The following is a 25,671-nucleotide window of genomic DNA, read 5'->3' as shown; positions in this document are numbered from 1 at the left end:
GATTTAAATATTTTCAATTAAATAGGGTGATATTTAGTTTATATTATATTTCATAGGTGGTCGATGAAAAGAAAGGACCATAAAAGTATACCTACTGGGTTAGAGGAAATTCGTTTACTTATTGATACGAAAGTTGGGTCTGAGGTATGTTTTTAAATTTGTTTAATTATTAATATTTTAATTTAAAATGTTAGATATAATTAGAATATTTTATTTATTGAATTGTATATTTATTTCAGTTTCAGTGGATACCTTATGCGAGCGATGAAGTGAAAGCTTGCATCCCACCCCACCTTAGTGGGTCATTAGAGGTATGGATATCGGTTATACCTCTTATATGTCATGCTATTATTGAGTGGCATCCAGTTGATCGCGTGCTCCGTCAGTATGGTTGTACGCAATATATTCCTGGAGCTCCTAGGAATTTAGACGACGTGCATAACATAGATAGACGAGGAAAGAAAGATGTTAACTGGGTGGTGAGACACAGAGATTGGATTGAGCTTTGGGAGAACCGATATACACTGTTGGCCCCTCAACAATATTACGCTGAAACTGGTCATATGGTTACGGATAACTATATGGACTGGTTTAATGAAAATGGGAAGCCGTTTCTGCTTTCGGCGGAAGCACGAGGGGTTAACATTCCTAGGCGCCGAGAAAGACGTCAACCGTCTCAATATCATCGTCCCCCGACGCGTGGACGGAGAGAAGGCGCTACCGGTTCTGCATCAGTCCCACCACAACATCCTTATTCGTCGATGCCGCAGGGGTACATGCCCAGCCCTCCACTTCATATGCCAAGCCCACCAGTTTATATGCCATCTCCGCAGGGTTACATTCCGAGCCCGCAGGGTTACATTCCTAGCCCGCAGGGTTACATTCCTAGCCCGCCAGGTTACATGCCTAGCCCGCAGGGTTTTATACCATATGGAGGTGCATATACGACTATGTTTAATGATCCAGCATATGGTTCATATGCATCTTATTTGGCTGGTGGTGCTTCTCCGCAGACACCTCAATCTCCATCTGGATCACATACATCGATGCCAATGTTTCCACAGTTTTCACAGTTCCCGATGAGCGGTGGGATTGTTACTAGCACTCCTCCAGGGTCGTTATTTTATACAGGCCCTTCAGTCCCTTCAGCGTCATCTACACCAAATGAAGAAAATGATGCTGATGATGATAGTGAAGATGAGGAGACTGAAGAACAAGTTCCACGAAGAAATCCTCCACGAAATAGACAACCACCGCCATGTGGAACTCATTCGAGAAGACGACATCGGTGATCCAGTTATATTTAATGTTATTTAAATAATTATTTCAGAATTTTATGTAATTTGGTTATGTTATTTAATGTTTCATGGTTGTTACATACATATTTTTTAATGTTATTTTTTATTCACATTTAACATTAAATGTTTGATAAATATTTTTAAAATACAAATTATTATTCGAAATTTAAAATAAAAATAAAAATAATATATTCAAATTTAAATTTAAAATATAAATTATAGTATTCAAAATTTAACATTAAATTTCAACTTAATATTCCAATTGTATTCGAAATTAAAGTTATATTCCAATTATAGTACACAATACTTAAATTGAAATTAATTTATCCATACATATGATTTTATCATTAACATATATATTAAAACGTATACATTAAAATCAACTTATGTTGAGTTCATCGATCGACGGAATCAGCCAAGAGGGGGGTGAATTGGCAATTTATTCAATGTCACATTTCAATGCTCATTCCATACAATTTCAATGTCACAATCAACTTATCACTTCACATTTATTCAATTTATCCATAACATTTTATCTAATTTATTCAAACTTCACATAACGTTTTAATTTAAGTTATTCTTACTTGCTGAACTTTCAATAGAAGTTAAATTTTGGTTATAATTTACCTGATTTACTGATATCTAGTGTCCCCGAGGGACATGAGTGACATAATAAGGCAATGATAACATATTCTCTGACGAAATAATGGAAGGCGCGCCCCCGGGAACGCGCCTTCATGTCCCCTGAGAAATAATAGGTACTGATATATCTAGTGTCCCCGAGGGACATGAGTGACATAATAGGGCAATGATAACATATTCTCTGACGAAATAATGGAAGGCGCGCCCCCGGGAACGCGCCTTCATGTCCTTGAGAAATAATAGGTACTGATATATCTAGTGTCCCCGAGGGACATGAGTGACATAATAGGGCAATGATAACATATTCTCTAACGAATAATGGAAGGCGCGCCCCCGGGAACGCGCCTTCATGTGAATAGTGAAATAATAGGTACTGATATATCTAGTGTCCCCGAGGACATGAGTGACATAATAGGGCAATGATAACATATTCTCTGATGAAATAATGGAAGGCGCGCCCCCGGGAACGCGCCTTCATGTGAATAGTGAAATAATAGGTACTGATATATCTAGTGTCCCCGAGGGACATGAGTGACATAATAGGGCAATGATAACATATTCTCTGACGAAATAATGGAAGGCGCGCCCCCGGGAACGCGCCTTCATGTCCCCAGTGAAATAATAGGTACTGATATATCTAGTGTCCCCGAGGGACATGAGTGACATAATAGGGCAATGATAACATATTCTCTGATGAAATAATGGAAGGCGCGCCCCCGGGAACGCGCCTTCATGTGAATAGTGAAATAATAGGTACTGATATATCTAGTGTCCCCGAGGGACATGAGTGACATAATAGGACAACGATAATATATTCTCTGACGAAATAATGGAAGGCGCGCCCCCGGGAACGCGCCTTCATGTGAATAGTACTCCGATTATAGACACTATTATATGCAACGTATTATAAACTTTCAAAACAAACTTCAGTTCACAATCTTTCAAATTCTCAAATTCCCAAACTCTAAATTCTCAAAATCTCTGAAAATGAGTCGTCTTTCTGCTGTTGTTTTGTATGATGGAGAAATTAAGGAAGCTGAAGAGGGGGTTGTTTTTGAGTCAGATCATTATATCCCCTTAACCTTGAAGAGAAACATCACAATTGAGGAGTTAATCACAAAAATTTCGTTAAAGATTCGTGTAGCAGGCCAGAGAAGACTATCTTCACTTCAGTACAGATTTCCTACTGAACTTTTTCAGCTCACGTATACATCATTTCAGCTTTCAAACGATGATGATGTTTCTATGATGGTTGATGCTCATATGGGGAGTTCACAATCTCTTATTGAAATGTATGCCACTTTTATTGAGGTTCGTGCAACTCGTGGTCTCTCATATTCCTCTCACTTTGGCATTGCATATCAAACTGATCAAGTTGATAGCCCGACACAACTGATCTGTAATGATTTCACATCATTAATGGCGGATCCAACGCCATATACCATGCCATCAAGTTCAATAGGAAGGCATTCATCTGCAACTGCTTATGATCTCAACCCACGTGGCTTCACCAATAATCCATATGGCAACATCTCTTCTACTTCAAGGGGCAGACATTCATCTGCCAATGTTTTCGACTTACATATGGAAATACCAACGAGACGATAGTCTATTCACATCCCACATGATACAATGGCCTCAAGTTCAAGGGGAGGACACGCAAGCGGGAACTTATTTGACCTCAACATTGGATTATCGGAGGAACCCTCATCTCCACCAGAAGAACCTCTTCGGGAGCCAGGTGCAGATGGTGCTGAAACGGGATTATTCGTTGAACCTGACTCACCACAGTTTAACGTACATTCTGATGATGACGAGGATGACGTTCCGATAAATACAACACCAGCCGAACTTCCTGCACATATGTATGAGGCTGATTATGATGCAATGTATGAGCCTGAATTTCCAGATCTTCCTGATGTTGGAAACTATGGACTTCAATCATCAGTCAATGACAGTAATTTACATATTGGAATGGAGTTCACATCAAAGGAGGAAGCAATGATGGCAATAAAGAGTTACAATATTCGTAACTCAGTTCAGTCCCGAGTTGATCGATCTAACACGGAGAAATATGTCTGCTACTGCGTCCAACGTGACAACGGATGTCAATGGATGGTCCGTGTATCAAAGAGGAAGAGGAAGAACAACTTATGGGAACTAACCAGATACAACGGTCCTCATACATGTTGTGCAACAGGTATAAAACCAGGATCATCCCAACTTGGACTCCAACATTATTTGTCAAGCAATCATGCCCATTGTGAAGCAAAGCTCTCATATAGCTGTTGCAGTGTTGATTTCTGCTATACAGTCACAATATGGGTACACTGTCTCATATAAAAAAGCGTGGTTGGCAAAACAGAATGTCATTTGCAAGCTTCATGGCGAATGGGATTCCTCTTACAATGAGCTGCCCAGTTGGTTTCATGTTGTGCAAAGACTTAATCCTGGGACAATTGTTGAGTTCGAAACTCAACATCATTACGTGAATGAATGATCGAATGGTTCACGATCGCTGCCAATTTTACCGAGTCTTTTGGACTTACCCTCAGTGTATTAATGCAGTCAAGTACTGTAAACCAATTGTCCAAATTGATGGTACTTTCTTGTATGGGAAATACAAGCAAGTTTTATTATTGGCTGTGGTCCAAGATGGAAATCGCAATATTCTTCCTGTTGCGTTTGCCCTCGTTCAAGGAGAAGACACTGAGTCTTGGGCTTTTTTCCTTAAAAATTTACGTTTACATGTTGTCACCAGGGAACGACTATGCATTATTTCAGACCGAGGAGCCGGGATAAAAGCAGCAATGGACTCTTTGGGTACAATGTATAGACCTCCACATGTTCAACATCGTTATTGTGTCCGTCATATTGCTGCAAACTATTACGGAAAATACAAGAAGAACGATGAACGTCAGTTAGTCGTGCAGATGGGTATGTTACTTTTTCCCAATTTTTCTATCAATTTCTTATTACTTATTTATACTTCATATTAACTATTACATATTCCTAATGGCTTAGGTTACGAACTCTTACCTCAAAGGTTTGAGTCGATGCTACAAGAGCTGTTTGGCAAAAATAAGAAGGGGTGCGAGTACATTATGGACATCAGCAAAGAAATGTGGACAAATGCATATGACGGGGGGTATCGCTATGTTCATATGACAACAAACTTGGCTGAAGCAATAAATTTAACCTTAAAGGGGGCGCGTCATTTACCAGTCACGGCGTTGGTTAAAACGACTTATTTTCGTTTGGGTCAACTCTTTGCAAAGCTCGGTGGACAAGCTCTTACTTGGATGCAAAACGGACATATTTACCACCCAAGACTAGTAGTTGATTTACAGAAAAAAGTGGCTGCATCAAATGGGATGTTAGTTACAAATTTTTCTCGCACCCGTGAATTGTTTCGTGTAACCGAAATGCCACGTCCGCTGCAAGGGATTGAAGCTACTATTTCAGAGTTAATCTGCAAGAGAGGTGGTGCGATTGTGGTTTCTTTCAAGCACTCAAATATCCATGCTCTCATGTCATTGCTGCTTGCTCACATTCGTATTTGGACTACAAAAATTATGTTGATCCCGTATATCAACTTTCACAAGTATTCAAGGTATATGAATTTGAGTTTCCGCCCATAGGAAACGAAAGAGACCCAAATGAGATTCAAACTTGGCTTACAATTGTACCAGATCCATTGCTATTGAGGGACTCAGGTCGTCCAAAATCTACTCGAATACATTGTGATATGGATATTCGGGAGAAGTCAACAGAACAAAAACGATGTGGGCATTGTAGAAACATCGGGCACAATAGAAAAAAATGTCCAGCTCTGTTATCATCATATAACCGTTAACTCTTATGTAATTAATATTGTATTTAAATGAATGTTTTTGTTTCTAATAATTTAATGTTATTGCATTTATATAATTTGTCAATGTATGTACACCTAAATAATTTTTTTTAACTTTTAAATACATAAATATATTTAATATATTTATTTAATATAATAATTAATATTATTAGTTATAATTTTTTTTAAATATAATAATAATTCCACCTTCTAAGTAGAGAAAAATATTAAATTAAACAAATTAAAAGTTATTAAAAAAAATTTGTATACAATGACACATTTCATGTTCTGATTGGAGGATTAAATTTATTAAATTAAATTTTCAGTAAGACTAATTTTATAAAATATGTAAGTCTTGAAGATTAAATATGTAATTATACTAATTTATTAACTTATGCATCAATATTTTCGTTAAATATTGATATGAGATGACTAGATTGATAACATTTAAATAATTAACTGATAAAATTAATAGATCGATAATCAAAATCAAAAATAATAATATAACCATATGTGTAATATTATAATTTCATACATTTTTCCTATAACTACAATAAAGTCAAAACTGGTTTTCATATATTGTTATATCATATTAATGTAGATAATTCACTCCACCTTTAACACACATTAACAAAATACATTTGATAATTCTTACATTATAATCGAAACATTTTACATAATATATTATTAATTTATAATAATAATAAAAATAAACTATTTATTATAAAACAAAATACGTGTCTGCTGAGTTGACAAAGGCGCGTCCCCGGGGACGCGCCTTCCACACGTGACATCCAACTCAGCGAAATCGCGGGTAAAGCGCATCCCCGGGAACGCGCATCCCCGGGAACGCGCCTTTGCCAACTCAGCAGAAAAGGTGCTACTTCTGAAAATATTGATCAAACGGTGTCAAAAAGAAAAAATTTAAAGCAAACGGTGTCAGTTATGTAATTTAGCCGTGATATGCACTCTGCAAAACACATACGGCTCCAAACCTCGACTTTTGCGTCCAGTCACACAAACAACTCCCTTTATAATAACCCCAAAGGACTCATCTACCAAACCTGATTATCCAGGCCCACGGTTCAAAATCCCCCATCAAGCCTGAAGGGTCAATCATCAACTCCCTCTCAACTGTCCAACCTTAAACTACCCGCTCCAATACCACAATGAAACCTAAAACCAACAAGATCAGCTCCACCTCCACCACCGGACCTGATACAATTGCCACCAGTACCACCACTTCCACCAATGGATCCAACTGGTCACCTCAAGATGATGGGATCGACGTTACCCTGCCGCCATCATTTCCCGGCAAAAACCCTTCAAGGGGAGATATCGATGCATGCATTGACGGTGTTCTTTACGGTCCATATACAAAGAAGCGGCTGCCGGTGTTTTCTGCCATTTGTCCGGAGTAATGATTCTCATTTCTGACTCTTCAGCTATGGATCAAAGGTATAATCAATATCTTCTTTCTCTGAACCAAATTACTTTAGAAATTCTGGTCACCTGCCCTACCATGAGGAATGAACTGTAAAGATAAACAACTTTCCATGTGCATGTATTGGGCTCTGTTGTTCTAATTTCTGGTCGACACATTCATGGATTTCAACATGTTGAAACCCCAAGCCCTTCTTCCCAGGTTCTAGCGTATTGTTCATGTTTTTTCTTGCAGATGCTTAATTTTAGCTGTACTACTTAGTTATCGTGGTTTGTACTTTCGTTTCGTTGCTGTCATAACCGCTCGCTACTAGGTAGAACTTTTACTTAATGTTTGTTGTGCCAATTAACTTTTACTACGTGATATTGTTTTATTAAAAACGCCGATTATTAAAAGTTACAAAATGGTTTTTTGATTATAGGGAGTTGTTTTATTGAGTCTTCTAACTATTAAAAGTTACATAATGATCATCTAACTATTCATTATGTTCTAAACTCTTCCTTTTTCGTTAAAGATTTGACGATAGACTGAGCTATACATTAACTTGCATACTGAAATATGATAAAATATGATCTGATTATCATATCTCAGTCAACATATTAACGTCCAACTTAGACGACTATTAATTTTTTAACGAAAAAATGACAAGTTTGGAATATATTAAATAGTCGAGTGACCATTTGTAACTTTTAATAGTTGAGTGACTCAACAAAGTAACTCCTTATAGTAGAGGGATCATTTTGTAACTTTTAATAGTTAAAGAAATTAATGAAATGATATTTTATAGTTGGAGACTATTTGTGTACCTTACTATTATTTTAATTATTTATACTTGATTTTACATGGTCAATGAAATGAAACATCAAGATTCAAATCATTAATTTTGCTTAAAAAAATTAATATCTCGTAACATTAAATCGACTAATTATTGATATATCGATAATTATTCGATACACAAATTATATATATTTTCAACTTATAATAACGAAACTTTACGAGCATAGTTAAAAAATCATCGCATGTCATATTTATTTAACTTTTATTTTTTAAGTATTAATTGAAAACATATTACGAACTTTGTTTGATGAATACAAAGGAAAGGATTAATATAATATCTACATGAGATCTAATAGTAATTAGAACACATTTTGCTTATTGATACACTTGTACTTTAAATATCTAAAAGAATAATACTCTTTTTATCATTAATATCACTTAATGAGTGTAAACCAAATTTTAAATAGATATACGTTTTACTGAAATTATAATCGAACTATAAAAAAAATCTAAAAAAATAAATTAAATATACTTTTATTTAAAAATTATTCGTATATTCAAATTATTAAATAAACATAAGCTTATACTATATAAACTACTTATAATTAATTCGTCCAAGAATCTATTCGGTTAGGCCATCTCCGGCCCTCATCTCTACTCTACTCTAAAGATAAAACATTAATTCATCTCCAACACTATCTCTACATTACCACCAACTCTACTTTATTCACAATATTTAACTATTATAATATTGATTTTATAAATATAAAATAAAACATATACATTTTTAATAAATATCAAGATAAAAAACATAAATAAAACATTAAATGAGAAAAAACAGCAGCAACGAAATCCTGCCGTGTGGCACATCATCGACGAGGATTGCGGTGAAGATTTTGACGAATAGGGCGAATTCTAGTCGTCCGGTTTCCCCGACGCTGATAGCGAAAACTTGAAAAAGAGTGTTTCGTTTAGCTATCGCTCTTTATTGAGAAGCAGAGCAGTGGCCAAGTTGCCAACTAAAACAGAATCTAAATGGAAGACGGAACACCGAACCCACACTCAACTCTCTACAAGGCCTACAACGAGCTTCACGGTCTAGCTCAGGAGCTAGAGGCTCCCTTTACGCGCCGGAGGTGTTAGTCGTCGGACACCAAACGGACGGCAAAAGCGCGTTGGTCGAAGCACTAATGGGCTTCCAGTTCAACCAGGTCGGCGGCGGAACCAAGAGCCAAGCGCGAGCGGTGGAGTCCTTAGTGAGAACAAAGATGCAGCATAAAGAATTCATTATATTATGCCTTGAAGATTGTAGTGACTGGAGTAATGCAATGACAAGGAGGGTTGTAATGCAAGTATGTAGTTTCTCTTGTTGCCAAGTGTTTATAAAGTGTTACGTTTTGGCTCAATGAATGTAGGGTTGAGAATGTGAGGAGGCTATTAGTTCTTAAGAGGGTCAAAGCCAAAATACTACTCTTCATATATGGTGTCTTTTAAAGAAATAAGCATGATTAAAAACGGAGAGAGGATACTTACTTGCATTGAAGATAGTTCTTCAAGGAACCGAATTAGAAGAGTTGGAAGCGATTTTAACTTTTGAGCTGTTTGATTGGTACAATGCTAAGTAATCTAGCAGCTAATATAATATTTGGCATTCCTAATAATAGCTAATGTTAGCTTTAGCTGCTTAGTTTTCTGGTATTATGAACTACCTCTTGTAGTTGCAAAGAAGGGAATTGGTTTCGGTTATTATGAATTTATGATGCTGCAAAGCTTAACATTTTGTTGGTTGATACTTGATTCAGGTTGATCCAGAGCTTTCAAGAACTGTCATTGTCTCTACCAAACTTGATACCAAAATTCCTCAGTTTGCACGTTCTTCTGATGTGGAAGTTTTTCTCTCTCCACCTGCATGTACGCTTGAGGGCTTCATATTGGGCGACTCTCCTTTCTATACATCTGTGCCTTCTGGAAGAGTTGGTTCAGTATGATTCTGTTTACGGTACAAATGAAGAGTTTAAACAGGTTTGCTCCTGCTTCCAGTAAAATCATGGAGTTGATTATGGTACCGATAAGTTTTTGCTTCTTTTGTGACATATGCTTAGTCTAGTTGTTCTTATTGATACTTGTTTCCTTCCCTTTGATGGTGGATAATCTGGTTTGCTGGGGGAAATATCTAAAGGGTCATCACAGATAAAGGGGCATAAAGCTGTGGAGCTTAAAGATTTTTCCTTTTAAAGTCGTCATTAAATAAAATACTAACTATCTCCATGATGTACGCCATAATGTACTGGAACATTATACCAAGTGAATCTGTACTTCTCTCCTCCTTGATTTCTCATGCAGGCAATAATATCTAGAGAGGTGCAAGACATAGCATCTTTGGAGGAGAAATTGGGTCGGCAATTGTCAAAGCAAGAAAGAAGTAGAATAGGTGTAAGCAAACTTAGGCTTTTTCTAGAAGAATTGTTACAGAAAAGGTATATGGATAGCGTTCCTTTAATCATTCATCTTCTTGAGAAGGAGTACCACAGCACAACAAGAAAGTTAACTGAAATAAATAAGGAACTCAGGTTTGTGGTTGAACTTGTTTAGCATTTTTCTTTTTGGCAATTTTAGATGGACTTTGTTAAGCCTTTTGACTGCTTAGAAGAAGATGATGATTTGCGGTGTAGGGAATCAAGTATTTGATTTGTGGCCTGATATTTTTATAGACCTTGATTGAGTCATGTATCTTAGATTGCAATGCATTCATTTTCCTTTTCCCATAACCAATTCATTGTTTCCTTCACATGCAGCACTTTGGATGAAGTGAAACTGAGGGAAAGAGGAAGAGCTTTTCGCGACTTATTTCTGACCAAGGTTTCTATGTACTCTTACGCCTGTTTTGGTTTGTTGCATGCTTTTCTTGTTTCTTCTTTCTTTGTAAAAATGTGGGACCGTTTGAAGGTCATATAAATTTTTAAGGGATGAATCATGAATGTTGACATTACTCATATTCAAAATTGTTGTTCCATTTTGTGTTATGCATTCTGGCTTAAATTTGCTGTATTACTCAGTTGTCATTGCTTCTGAAAGGGACAGTTGTTGCGCCGCCAGATAAATTTGGTATGTTTCTAGTGAAGATATCTCTTGTTTTTGTAAATTAATCGTTCCAGATAGTGATGCTGAATCGCTAACAGTTCTGCAATGACTCATTACAGGTGAAACACTAGTAGATGAGAGAGGTAATGGTGAAGCATTTGTGGGTGCCGATGGTCTTCAATTGCCACACAAGATAATACCTGTAAGCTAAAGAGACGGTTAACTTTAAATATCCTTGCGAACTGCTTTTTTTTATGTATATCTTGTTTTAGTTCTTCTATTAAGTTGATTTTTCCATCAACTTGATAGCTATCCCGATCTCCATATATAAAATGGATGGAAACCTGTGAGAAAAATTTACCAGACTCGTGTCATGTCGGTTTCATTGGTATTTTAGAACTCTGGAATGCGTCTTTATGGAGGTGCACAATATCATCGTGCAATGACTGAATTCCGATTCATTGTGGGAGGGATAAAGTGCCTACCAATTACAAGGGAAGAAATTGTCAATGCTTGTGATGTGCACGTCCAATTTCATTATTTTGAACCACATGCATATATTCCTTGATATGGTGGATCGTCTGACCTATTGCTCTGCTCGTCTTGCATTGTATGTTGAATTTTCAGAACCGGGCTGGGCTAAGTCACTTTTTAGACTCATTTGGTGGAACCGAGCCATCCAGTGTAGCAGCCAATTCCATACCTCCTGGAAATTCCCAACAGTCATTGCCTGGGTCCGTTGCTGCTGAAAAGCATGAAACCAAGGCAAGAGCAGATGCAAAGCTCAGTCATATCTCCTCGGGCATCGATTCATGCTCTTCCGCTCAGACGGCGGAAACAAAGCTTGCCGACCTTCTAGATAGCACACTTTGGAACCGGAGGCTTGGTCCTTCATCAGAAAGGATTGTTTATGCATTGGTACACCAAATATTTCATGGCATAAGAGAATATTTTTTGGCCTCTGCTGAATTAAAGGTTTGCTTCAAAGCTGGTTTCCTCATTGGCTATATGCATATAAATGGAACACTGATTTTATTTCGCCGACTTGTCATCACCGGTCTAGTTCTTCGATTATTTCGTCATTGTTTATGTCGATGTTTTGCAGTTCAACTGCTTTCTTCTAATGCCGGTTGTGGACAAATTACCTGCACATCTCCGGAAAGACCTGGAATCGGCATTTTCCGATGACATGGATGTGTGTTTGACATCAGCAATCTGCGGCACTCTTTGGGCCAACGAAAGAGAGATACAGAGATTGAACTCAAAAGGGTATTCCATATCTATCTAATTTCCTTTACAATCATAGCCGGGGATGGACCGACGGGGTGGGTGGGGGCAGTCACCCCTGGCGATCATAGCATGCTCTTTTTTCCGATCGACTCGTTTTACGGACGGCTACGTTGCATATTAACAGGCTCAAAGACAAATTCAAGGTAATACATCAGCAACTTAGTTCGTGTGAGAAAATACCAAGTTTGTCACCTGCATGTACTGATTGATTCAGGTCCAAATTTGAGAACATAATCGATTGCTTAGGTGCATGCAGATGCAGTTGTTTGTTACTTGAAAATTAAGCATGTTTTTTTACCTGAAAATGAATTACTTGGTTAATGAATTGTTGTCTTTTACTGTTATCATCTAACCTACTAGGTTATATTTCATAATCGACTCCTTTTAGGGGGAAATATCATTATGCCCCTAATGTTTTGAAACTCTTACAGTTTAATCACAATCTTAACTTTGACCTTTCTTTACCAAGGACCAAATATCATGCTTCAGCTAGTCTAGTATTATTAATTAATTTAGTTTAAAATAATAGTTTAATTTTCAAAATGCAATACCGGAAGTTTTGGTGTTATACGGTTTGAATTTCATTTTACTCTACTAAAATTTAAAAAAGGTAAATTACTAGTTTAGTATCTAAACTATCAATTTAGTATTTAAACTTTTATTTTTTTTCAAAATTATACTTAACATTTAGTTTCTGTTTCATTTTAGTAATTCGCCGTTAAAAATTTAATGGATGAACATGTCGGTTGTCGTGTGTGTAGTCATCAGTCGTCGTATCCGTTGTCCGACAAAGCTCAAATTTTTTAGTTAACACCTTTTCGACCTCTTGAACACGATTTCGGCCCCCGTTTCATCTGGACATGCCTCAATCTACCAAAATCGAGGATGAACTCTTAGATTTCTTCGTCCTCAAATATCCATGGTCCATTATCCGATGGGCCTAAATTAAATTATGTTGGTTGACTCATCATTCTCTCATGGTCTACTATTCGGATTGGTAGTTCATCCATCGAAGTTATGCCATATCAACCCGTCAGTTAAGTTTTTAACTGTGATGTACTAACATGAAACAAAAACTAAACGTTTGACATGATTTTTTTTTAAAGGAACTTTAAGTATTAAAACGGATCAAAACTAATAGTTTAAGAATTAAACGTGTAATTTACCCCAAAAAAATTGTGTTAGGATATAAAACATAGCTATTTTACTCAACAAATTCGAATTTTTTTATTTAATTCGAACGCTAACCATATTTGAACCTTGGAGACATAAAGAATCTAAATTTATAAATCTTTAGTCTTCACAAACAAAGTCCTAGTTCTTTGATATCGTAACAACTTAAAGACGATAACTTTAAGCTCAATTAAACTCGTAATATCCTCCAATTTAAATTTTGATCACACATATTATATGATTAAATGCATTTGAATTTATAACATTTTAAATATTACAATTATCACAAATCTTTAGCGAAGACTAGACACGTGTATGCAGTGATTATTCCACGTGGTTGAACCAATTTGATACATTAAATTTTTAACAAAGTGCACGGACCAAGCGACTTCGGTAAAAAAAATTATCATTATTTCTTGAGGTTTTAATTCAAACAACAGGAATATAAAGAGTGTTAACGTTCAATATCAAATTGCGTAAACCTAAATTTTTTGAATGAAATCTGTCTGCTCAGATGAAACCCATCATGCTGGGTAATGTTTAGGATATTTAGAATTTTTTTATACTCGTACTTTTATATATTTTAAATTTAAATTTAAATTTAAATAAAATAACTAATTTATGAATCAAATCGAAAAACCCAAACTATTTATAAAAAAATTATATATTTATCGAATCAAATCTGCTTTCATGAATGAAGCCAAAACAACACATGAAATCAATCAATCCAAGAGCAACGAGAAAAGGTTAAAGAAACAAGAGAGCAACACTCTGATTAGTAATTCAACAGCGCATTCCAATCATGAAATCATGTCATGCCATCCGTATCATTAAGAATGAAGATGTGACATCCATCCATTTCCATACCGTTAAAATTTAACAAATATAAATAATATTTAAACACCTTTAATGACGGATCTAGAAATATTTAACGAAATATTTTTGAATAGGTGAACACAATTAAAATTTCAGGGTGGACACCATTAATAAAATAATGAACTAACTGAAGAAAATCGAATTTCAGAGCGGGTACGTGTCCACCCTCGAGTATATGCGACTCTGCCACTAAATACCTCATGCAGTCTCGAACCTGAGACATTTAAGAATAACAATCATTCCTTTAAGAGTAACAATATTATTAAAAGATAATTATAATTTTAGAACGAACATGAATAAACCTTCAATATTTTTATAAAAATATAAGAATCGAAAACATGAGACATGTAAATAAAAATATCTATGCAGCAGTGACAAAATTGGGCAAGTGGTGGCAAGAGATAACATGAAAATCAATGTATGGAAGGAAATAAAGATGGATAGGAAGTAATTACCGGTATATGAATGACTCCTGCACCCACCAATTTCCTCCCTTTGTTTCGTCTTATTACGATGGAGGGATAAAGATAAAGAAAATTAAAAGTTGAGATTAACGGTAGGAAATGTAAAGATATTTAGGGAAAAAATAATAAGAGTTAATCTCGTATTTTAGACAGTTGGATTAGTAAAAATAAATGACTGAGATTAAAACTAAGAAATGTGAAGATATTTACGGGAAAAATGAGTCAATCTCAACATCTGTTTTCACTCATCCAATTGTTCTACATCTATGTAAAACTAAAAGAGTTTTACAATGTGTAAGTGGATTCTAACTCATATATATCACTAACACCTAACGTAAAACTTGTAGTTTTATAACTTTTTACGATCGTTGGATGAGGAAAAAAAATCAAATGTTGAGATTAACTATTTTTTTTCCTTCCGATTAATATCTTGTGATTTCCTATTCTTAATCCAACAGTTGATTTCTTTTCATGCAACGATTTTAAAAAGATATTAAACTAAATATAATTATATTATATAATTAGAGTCTAACCCTATATATAAGAACCAGAAGATAGTGTGCTATGAGGTGAGTGTCCTTACTTCTACTCCTTAGTCCTAGTGTCATTATATCCTCCACAAAAATGTTGTCTACAATTTACTTCTTAGAAGGGTTCTATCAGATATATGTCGTCCATTTGATTTCTTTCATCCAACTATCATAAAATTCTCTCATTCTTTTAGATTTATAGTCTTTTATGATCGTTGGGCGAGAAAAAAATCAAATGCTGAGATTAATTCTTTATTTTTTTTTCTCAGTGAATATCTTCTCATTTCTTATTGTTAGTCTCATCATTTGATTTCCTCTCATCCAACTATCCTAGCTATATATATATGCTGTGAGGTCACTGTTAGGGGTGTTCAAAATTCGGTTTTAACCGAATTAACCGACCGAACCGAATTAGTTCGGTTAATTCGGTCGGTCACCGAATTAATTCGGTCGGGAAACGGTTAAAATTTTTTTTAGAATTCGTTAACGGTTAATTCGGTTCGAAATCGGTTAATTAACCGAATTAGCCGAATTAACCTTTAAATATAATTATATTAAGAGGCCCAATCCATTTAAAATTATTTAAAACCCAAATCAATATTAATTAATTAAAATAATATCAAAACTAAATGCAAAATGTTTTAATCAAATTAATTAGATATTATTTATAATTAGATATTATTTAAATTAATTATAAATTGTTTTTTTAAATTAAAAAAATATTAAATTCTAAAATTCTAAAAAATTTCGGTTAATTCGAAAATTAACCGAAATTTATTCGGTTCGGTTAATATTTTCGAAAAAAAGTTCGGTTCGATTAACGGTTAAAGAAAAAAAAAATTCAGTTAATTCGAAAATAGTAGTTCGATCGGTTCGGCCACCGAATGAACACCCCTAGTCAGTGTCCTTACTTCAACTCCTTAGTCGTCGTCTCATTGTATCCCCACAAAAATGTTGTCTACAATTTACTTCTTAGAAGGGTTCAAGAGTGATCAAGAATCTTATACAAAAAAAATTAAATTACGCGTTTAATATTTAAACTATCAGTTTTGTCCGTTTTAATACTTAAACTTTTTAAAAAAATTAAATTATATTTAATGTTTAGTTTTTGTTTCATTTTAGTATCTCGTCGTTAAAAACTTAAATCTTTCCAACCATGTACTTATGACACGAAATTTAAAATCTTGATGACCTTTGAAGCATGTAACTTCAATCTGAAATCAAAATCTAAACAACCCTCATGTGCATATAAATCATTGGAAGAATTAGCTATTGGAACTCATTAAGTACAATACTTGTTGTGAATCAAGACCCTCATAATCATAAAGAACCCCACCAAGGGGGACAGAGTTTGTGCACAAAAACTCTCTTTCTTCTTCCTCAAAGTGGGTGATCGATGCCAAAGGAGTAATTTATAAGCAAAGCAGCACATTTGTTCGCTTCATTTCTTCACCTCTCTTGTTTTATTTTCTAAGATTTAATAATTGGTTAATTATTATTTATAAAAGAAATAGTGTAGGGTCTATATATGCCTCCTTGACCCCATAGAACATCAGTTCAACTCATTATTTCGATTTTCAGTTGATCGTTCGATGTTTTCTTCGATTAAAGAAGTGGGGTATAAAAAGATAAAATTTAACATTAAAAGCATGTACGAGCGGAGTCGTCTATTAAAAGTAATTTTTAAAATATGTATTAAAAATAAATTATTAACAAAAATAATTAACATTACAATGTGGGTTTTAAAAGCATGCCAAGGGAGTAATATATTTATAATTATGCTAATTATTTTTATTGGTGGTACAGACGCACACACTCCTAACCCAATCTTGTGGGTCATTATTCAATGCTTTTATTTGTGGTCAAGGGCCAAACCCTTTTTCATGCATGCCACGTGTATCATAACGGATGCATGATATAAGCATGAAGTATGATGATGACCCACCCCATGTCATCATTTCTTTTGTAGTTTGAAACCGGGTTAATCCGATAATAAGTCCTAAAACTATGAGTTAATTTTTAAATTTGTTTTTAAATTTTAAAATATTTTATTTGAGTATTCAAAGTATTATGTTATTTTTCCGATCAAGTTATTAGCTCAAATTTAACGTAAGGTATATATAACATATATTAATTAAAGTATCAAAATGGTTTATGTACCTTTTAAGGATCGGCATGAGTTGGATTAATTTGAATTAATCTGACTCGAGTATTATATTACTTCACATGTCATCTGACACGATACGAGTTTAAGAAAGTTTCATCTAACTCAAATTTTAGGATAAAAGTCGTATTTGACTCAATCTGATCCGACACAAATATGATATAATTCTTATTTTTATTTGATAAAAGAAGGACATGATTGAAAAAAGATAGGAGTATAATTACAATTATCTCTAAATATATAAGGGATAATTATACTATTATCTCCGGTTAGATCAAGTCAGGAAATTTTTATCCTAAACCTCAATTTAACATTATCCTTAAAAAATCTAACCTGACCAAAACCTAAAGATTTTAATTAAAAGAAACTATCCTATAAGGTCTCATACTCATCCCTAAACTTACTGCATGGATGATTTAATTTTAGAATAAAGTCCCTCGATTATAGGGTGTTACTTTTTTGAGTCCCTTAATTATTAGAAGTTACAAAATAGTCACCCAACTATTAAAAGTTACAAAATGATCTCATACTATTCATATATACAAAATTCGTGTTTTTTAATTAAAAATTTGATGACCTTTTCAGCTTCACGTTGACATGTTGCTTTGAATATGATAAAATTATATTTTAATGATGTTTATTAGCACTATCGTTGCTTTCAAGTACTGGCTCGACGGCACAATGTTTCAAGTACTGGCTCAAAGACATAATATAAACATATAGTCGATCCACAAAATGCAGCTTCTTGGATCATGTTTTACCATATCCTAGTCAACAAGTTAACTTCCCAACTCATACGATCGTCAATGTTTTTTACGAAAAAATACGAGTTTGAAATATATGAATAGTTGGATGAACATTTTGTAACATTTAATAGTTGGGGACTCAACAAAGCACCACCCTATAGTCGGGAGACCATTTCATAACTTTTAATAGTCGAATAACTCAACAAAGCAATGCCCTATAGTCGAGGTATCATTTGTGTACTTTACCCTAAATTTAATATGTCAAGAAAAAAGAAACTTGAATATATTCTAAACTAAATTTAAACCGGCATTTAACATCTAAATTGATAAATAAACCAAAGAGATCTAATGATGCAATTAAGTAATATTTTAATTAAAAGATCACTTTAGAATCTAAACGATACTTTGTGAATATTTTGTAATTCAACGCTATAAAATTCTACTTCTTAATATTAATACTACTACTAAATAATAATAATAAAATAATTTAATACGAATGAATTCGCATAATAAAAGGTTGAAAATGCCACATGTGCAATCCCAAGTGGGGCTTTTTGGAATTATAAATGACATAGAGGGTTTATATAATAATTTTCCCCTTTCTGATCCCTGTATACCTAACACAGCAGAGAGCAGATATCGTCACTTGGAAGTGTATACAAATCAAAAGCGTTTCATTTTACCCGCCGCCATGGGAGAGAGAGCTTGCAGCTTGAGATTTTAAAGCACATCCATGAAATCATCTTCTTCCTCGTGATTCATCATCAAAATTCCACCTTCCTTTTGACGTCACTTTCGTTTCTTCCATCCATCACACTATAAACATCATCTCCTTCACTGTTCTTCTTTCGTCAACAACATGGGAGACAATCGCAATGTTAATCTGCCGCCGGGGTTCAGATTCTGTCCCACCGACGAAGAGCTCGTCGTTCATTTCCTTCAACGGAAAGCCGCTCTCCTGCCTTGCCACCCCGATGTCATCCCTGATCTCGACCTTTATCCATACGATCCCTGGGAACTAGATGGTATATATATATATATATATTTGGTTGGTTTTCGTTTCTTGTCTTTTTTTTTGTCGTTGAATCTCTTTTAATGGATATAGGTAAAGCTTTGGGTGAGGGAAAGCGGTGGTATTTCTACAGCCGGAGGACGCAGAACCGGAGCACCGGCAATGGGTACTGGAAGCCGACGGGAACCGATGAGCCAGTGGTGAATAGCGATGGCAGCCGGAAAGTTGGCGTGAAGAAACATTTCGTTTTCTACATTAAGGAATCGGGTCCCGCCGGTATCAAAACTAATTGGATTATGCAAGAATATCGTATCTCCGATACCGATTCCGGCAGCAGTAGATCGCCCAAACGTAGCGGAGGAGGACATTCCAATATTGTTAGTAATCCTATACTCATTAATTCTTGGTTTTAAATGTTGGGATAATTATGTACTTAGTCCCTATATCATTCAAAATTTTAAAATTGATTCCTTCTACTTATCTGGTTTAAAAACTAAAATATAATTGATAACACTAATAAGTTTTCGTCAAACTTTAATGTGACATTTTAATACCAAAAGATTTGATTTAAAAGTTAGAGTATACTTAAGGGATAAAGTAATTTTTAGCCCCTCAACTTTAATTTTGTTTATTTTTAATCCTTTTTCATAATGTGATGCTTTTTATTATATTACTTTTAAAACGTTATCTCATCAAATTAATAAAATAAATAAATTGATGGATTGATGGTATAAAAAATTTGATAGCCAAGTCGGATAAAATTTGTCAAATTCATAAATTAAAAATTTATTTAACCCTATCATTAATAACATAGGATATAAAATAATTATTAAAATTTTCAAACAGTTACAAAAAAAACATTAAATATATCGAAATATTACAAAATAATTTTTAAATATATCAAAATTCATTTATTAATAGTTTTATGTGTGTATGAGTTTACAGGATTATAGCAAATGGGTTGTTTGTCGAGTTTACGAGCGAAATGAAGAAGAAGAAGACGACGACGACGACGGAACAGAACTATCATGCTTGGATGAAGTGTTTCTGTCATTGGATGATCTGGAAGACATAAGCTTACCAAATTAAGACATGCTTTTTGTTATAACCTTTAGGGTTTAATTTCATTTACATATAAAGGCTTTTGTCCAAATTGTAGAATCATGACATCAATGTATGTATCTGTAGGAGGAAGAAGAATGGAATATTATTATAGAAAGTATATTTACCTATGGAAGTCTTGTTTACTTTTCTGGATAAATTACATAATTCATCATTCAGTTTTCTTTCAACTCCTATTTTGACCATAAAAGTTTTTTTTAATAATTTACTAATTAAACTTTTGGTTTATTTCTATTTTGGTCAATTAAATGTTAAATCATAAATGAAAACGTGATATGACGTTTGTATGAAAATATGAAATTCATGTGTTACTCACGTTGTTTTACTTTTTTTATCTCTAAAAATGAAGGTTTTATAATGTCATCATTATTTTATATTGGCGTTGTAATGATCCTTTTTGGGGTTTTCTATGACCACTCAAAATATCAATGAACTAGTCTCGTTGTTTCCTATATATCAGTTTATATTTTACCTAAATCACTTTAAAATTTATAAAATTTAACTATAAACCCTAAACTCATGAAACCTCAAACCACTTTGATCTATAATATCCACTATTCGGTCAATATAGAATTAAGATATATGACTCGTTTTCTCTTTCTCTACCTCCCCACAATTGAGATTCGAAAGAAGATGTTTCATCATCAAGTTCGAAACTAGGGTTTTTTCATTAAAAAATGAAAAAAGTTTAGGTCCATGTCATAATTTATAAAGGAAAAATGTCCAATTACGACCTCTGTTACTTTGGTCCTCGGTTTTCTCCCCCGTAGGCTTTTTGTAGACAAATTTATTAGCTTTTGTTCATTATGATTGAATTTGATGGTTAGTGTCTTTGTATCACAGTGCTGCCTTAATGCCTTAGGTGGCTGCTTAGAGAAGCACTCCGTCATATATGACGCAAGAACTCCCACGCTTTCCATCCCCACACGTGTTAACAAACAATTTTCACTCCATTTAAAGAATCCAAAATCAAGATATTGATTTTCCAAAAAAATTATTTATTAGAATTTGAGGCACTCATTTGTGGGCTAAAATATTATTTTTAAGATATTTTTATATTTATTTTACAAAATAAATAGGTCCATAATTGCAAAAACTGAGCTCCTAGATTCTTTGGGGAAAAAATTAAAGAAATTGGAATTGTGTGCAACAAATTGGACCGACGTGCCGACTTGCCTCACCCGTGGTGTGGTCTGATAACCACACCGGTTTCCTGCCTCGGAGCGACTAGAGAACGGTGGCGCGGTGGCTGCTGGCTGTGTCTATGAGCCTTTTGTCGAGCGGAGCGGTTTCTTGACTCCGTTGGCCTTTCGACGGCCGACTCAATCTGTTCCAAAGCCTCCACGACTTCTTTCATCGACGGACGATTCTTTTGCTCGGATTCGAGGCATTTTAAAGAGAGTTGAGCTATTCGATATGCAGCTTTAGCGGGATATTTTCCTTCCAATCGTTGGTCCATTATTCTCTTCAATTTCCTTCTGTCGGATAAATGCGGCTTGATCCAGTCCACAAGATTATGTTGTCCGCTCGGGCGGTTCAGATCGAGTGCTCGTAAGCCTGTTAGTATCTCGACTAGGACGACACCGAAAGCGTACACATCGCTCTTGACGTACAAATGCCCTGTTTTATCAGCAAACTACTCGAGTCGTGGGCTCGTTCGTCTCGAAAATGCAACGATGAAAAGCAAGAACATCACAAGTTGGGAAGGTTTCGGAGGATTACCTGTGGCAACATACTCGGGAGCTGCATAACCATATGTGCCCATGACCCGAGTCGTCACGTGCGATCGGCTAGCTGAAGGACCAAACTTGGCCAATCCGAAATCTGATATCTTAGCCGTGTACACCTGTGACAAAACCGATAGCCGAACCGTATTAGAATGTGATCGAGAAAAGCATGCTCAAAGTTTTGAGTTTATACCCCATCAAGCAGTATGTTGGACGCTTTGAAATCTCTGTAAATCACTTGCTTGTCCGAAGCGTGCAAGAACGACAAGCCCTTTGCTGCCCCTATTGCAATCTTAAGCCGTGTGTTCCAATCAAGCGATTGAACGGTCGAGCCTCCTGAATAACAAACATTAACGGAAATCGGTACCGTATATGCTCGAATGAATAATCGGAGACTAGAAAGAAAACCAAGTATTAAGCTACTTACTTCCAAATAAATGGTTTTCTAAGCTGCCCCTTTGCATAAACTCGTAAACCAGAAGAAGCTCGTTATCCTCCAAGCAGTATCCTATAAGCCTTACAAGGTGGGGATGAGACAGCCTTCCTAAGAAGTTTATCTCCGACTGCACCGGTAAACGAAGTAGCAAAAGCCGGTAAAATGAGCACTAAACGATAAAAAAAATGCAGGGATGAACTTGTTTCACCTAGAATGATGTTACACGATACATCGCATATACTCTTCCAGGGCCTACGGTGAGGCACCGAACCGGTAACCTCACCGTAACGAACCCGGAAAACAGTCCCGATCGAACTAAGATCTACAATGTAATTCTTATAGTGTCATTTTTAATTTTAACTACTAACATAGACATCTATATGGCGTTGCCTTGAAGAACAAGTTAATTGTATGCAAACCTGCCATTCCTCATATCCTTGCAAGCTCTCGGAGTTGAGTTTTTTAACGGCGACGAGCGTTCCACTACCGATCTTCCCCGGCGTTTTCTCGTCGAGCCAACCCTTGTAGACTTTACCGAAACCGCCTTCGCCGAGCAGCATTTCGGGCCTAAAACTCTTGGTTGCAGCCTTCAGTTCTGCAAAACTGAAGGTCCTTAGATCAGGTGTGGGCAAGATCTGCCCATTCGGAAAAGCCTCATCGCCACTCGAAGCCGAGAACCCACTGCCCCTCGAAACCGCAGCAGACGACGATGCTGTGTTGCTGGTTGTCTGAGATATCACTATTGCAAAACATCAAACATCACATAATCATAAAAAAAAATCAATAACAGGGCAACCTTCGTAAAATATAACCATGAAACAATCTTGTTTTCCGGTACCTGAACTGAGACGACCGGTGGTGCTCGGTGTCGGACTATCGGCTGAAGAACCCCAGCAAATACCCATCTTTCGAAAAACCCTTCTACACTTCACTTATGTCCTCCTTGTCGGAGCATAACCAGGCACTGAAATCACCAAAGATTCCTTGTATTTGCAAGAACACGTGAAAAAGATATATCTTTCAACAAGTTGATGATAAAAAGATTCAACCACCAAAAGAAAACGATTTTTGAAAAATGGGTTCCTACTGGTTTTATTTGCTCTGTTTTTCAAAAATTGACTTAAATTCTCAGTTTATATATTTCCATTACCACTAGGCGTGCAATTGTTGACGAAACTTTGTTCGCGGATAATATAGACCGGAAACTTTTAGCTTCTGTCAACTGCCGTGTCCAAGAAACAAAGTCAGTCAAACATGAGAATTAAATAAATTTATTTCGAATCTTATGAAATTTCAAGGAATTCGATTTTCAAAAAGATAGAAAATAAATTCAAAAACTTCACATTATATATATATATATATGGGTTAGAATTTCCTTACACAATGTATTTTTTTTTAGTTTTATACAGATTTATGATCGCTGGATAAATAAAAATTAATGGCTAAGATTGAATTCTTGATTTTTTTGTGTCTTCACATTTTTTATTTTTAATCTCAATCATCTATTTTCATTCATCCAACGGTCCTAAATCTGTGTAAAATTAAAAGAGATTTACATTGTATAACGATATTATATATATATACACACACACATAGGAATCCATGAAATTATTTTTTATTACATTTTAAAAATAAATGTTACAATTTTAAATTCATATAAAATAAAATAATGTAAATATTTTTAATTACTTGATCAATAAATTTTTTAATAAAATTATATTCATAATAAAAGTAAATTATATATATATAATTTAGTTTTAATATAATTATATATATATATATATATAAATAAGTGAAAGAGAACAGTACAAACTAATAGAAGTAATAAAATTTGATCGATATTTAAAAAAATTAAAATAGATTTCAGAGTAACCAAAATTGAGTAACAAATTTAAATTAAAACATACTAAGAGAGATTACCTGTAAGTATTATATCGTGTTGAATTTAATCGGGTCAAAATAATTTTGAGTTAATTGAATAAATGAATCTTATTTTAATTCAAAAAAAAAAATTAGTTGACCATATTCCCATATATAATGGGGTAAGGGAGAGGTATGATAGTAGGCTGGCCCCCAATGCCAGGTTGAGAGCAACTTCCGTGGGAGACCTCCGGCAGTCAGAATTATAAATTGTCCACCATTGGACTCGATCTCACGATCACAATGTTAAGAGCCTTAGGCTCTACCAACTGAGCTGGACGGGCAATTCTCTTATTTTAATTCAAACTTTATTTAAATTCTTTTTAGTCGAATCTAATTGTTCAAAATTCTATTTAGATCTAACTACTAATGTTATAGTACTATTTGATTCTAATTTAAATAATTTTTTATAATCATATATATATATATATATATATATATATCATATACTGTCAAAGAAGTCGACCCGAATTTAAAAATTAATTAATTAATTACAGAAAATTGTAGACTCCGAAATTATTGTGCTTCATGGAATCACCAAATGAATTGTAAACTCCACTATTTTCTTTTTATTTTTTTATAATAAAAAAAAACCATCATGAGTAAGACCTAAGACTAAAATAATATATTTTAATCATACCCGATTCTTTTTTTTTCTTAGTTTAGAACACAGTGGTAGATGGGTGGGATGAATGGGATGGGCATCGGTCGGATTTTTGTCCATTCAACCGAGAATAATGATTCTTTCATCCGAAATTTAACTGAACTACATGATATATACCCTTCATCCGATCTGAACTCAATCTGAATTTTTGAAATAAAATTCAAACACAACCTGACCCAACCCGAAATAATAATAAAAATATTATTTTTATTCAATAAAAATAGTAGTTTAATTGAAAAAATAATATATAAAAAGATATTATTGTAATTATTCATAAATATATAAAGTAAAATTATAATTTTTTCGGATAGGGTCGGATATTTTTTACACTAAACTCGAATCTGACCCGACCCGAATACTATTTTTAAAAAAAGCAAACCCAAACCCATTTTTTTTAAATAAACCCGACCCGATCGATCCGGATCCATGCCCACCCTAGTGGGATGTGACTC

At 34.7% G+C, this 25,671-nt stretch overlaps 2 protein-coding genes and 1 pseudogene across 2 annotated transcripts; 2 read left to right on the top strand and 1 right to left on the bottom strand.

Moving 5' to 3' along the window:
- The first annotated feature begins 8,998 nt into the window (after positions 1–8,998).
- On the top strand, positions 8,999–12,668 carry LOC120171538 (annotated as a pseudogene).
- A 6,487-nt stretch (positions 12,669–19,155) lies between these two features.
- Positions 19,156–20,439, top strand: LOC120171471 (NAC domain-containing protein 104-like). The gene is made up of 3 exons (XM_039179180.1): positions 19,156–19,363; positions 19,444–19,727; positions 20,296–20,439. Exons 1-3 carry the CDS (start codon positions 19,198–19,200, stop codon positions 20,437–20,439), a joined length of 594 nt encoding a protein of 197 aa, XP_039035111.1. The 5' UTR covers positions 19,156–19,197.
- A 1,206-nt stretch (positions 20,440–21,645) lies between these two features.
- Positions 21,646–23,653, bottom strand: LOC120171477 (probable serine/threonine-protein kinase PIX13). The gene is made up of 6 exons (XM_039179184.1): positions 23,474–23,653; positions 23,055–23,374; positions 22,627–22,762; positions 22,393–22,535; positions 22,195–22,318; positions 21,646–22,092 (listed from the first exon to the last, which is right to left on the bottom strand). The coding sequence occupies exons 1-6, from the start codon at positions 23,538–23,540 to the stop codon at positions 21,650–21,652; spliced, it is 1,233 nt and encodes a 410-aa protein (XP_039035115.1). The 5' UTR covers positions 23,541–23,653; the 3' UTR covers positions 21,646–21,649.
- Between the last annotated feature and the right edge of the window lie 2,018 nt (positions 23,654–25,671).

The sequence above is a fragment of the Hibiscus syriacus genome, unplaced genomic scaffold (assembly GCF_006381635.1).
Source record: "Hibiscus syriacus cultivar Baekdansim isolate YM2019G1 unplaced genomic scaffold, ASM638163v2 tig00111834_pilon, whole genome shotgun sequence".
NCBI classification, from domain to species: domain Eukaryota; kingdom Viridiplantae; phylum Streptophyta; class Magnoliopsida; order Malvales; family Malvaceae; genus Hibiscus; species Hibiscus syriacus.
Note: the sequence above shows the minus strand (reverse complement) of the source record. Positions and strands in the feature narration are given on the sequence as shown.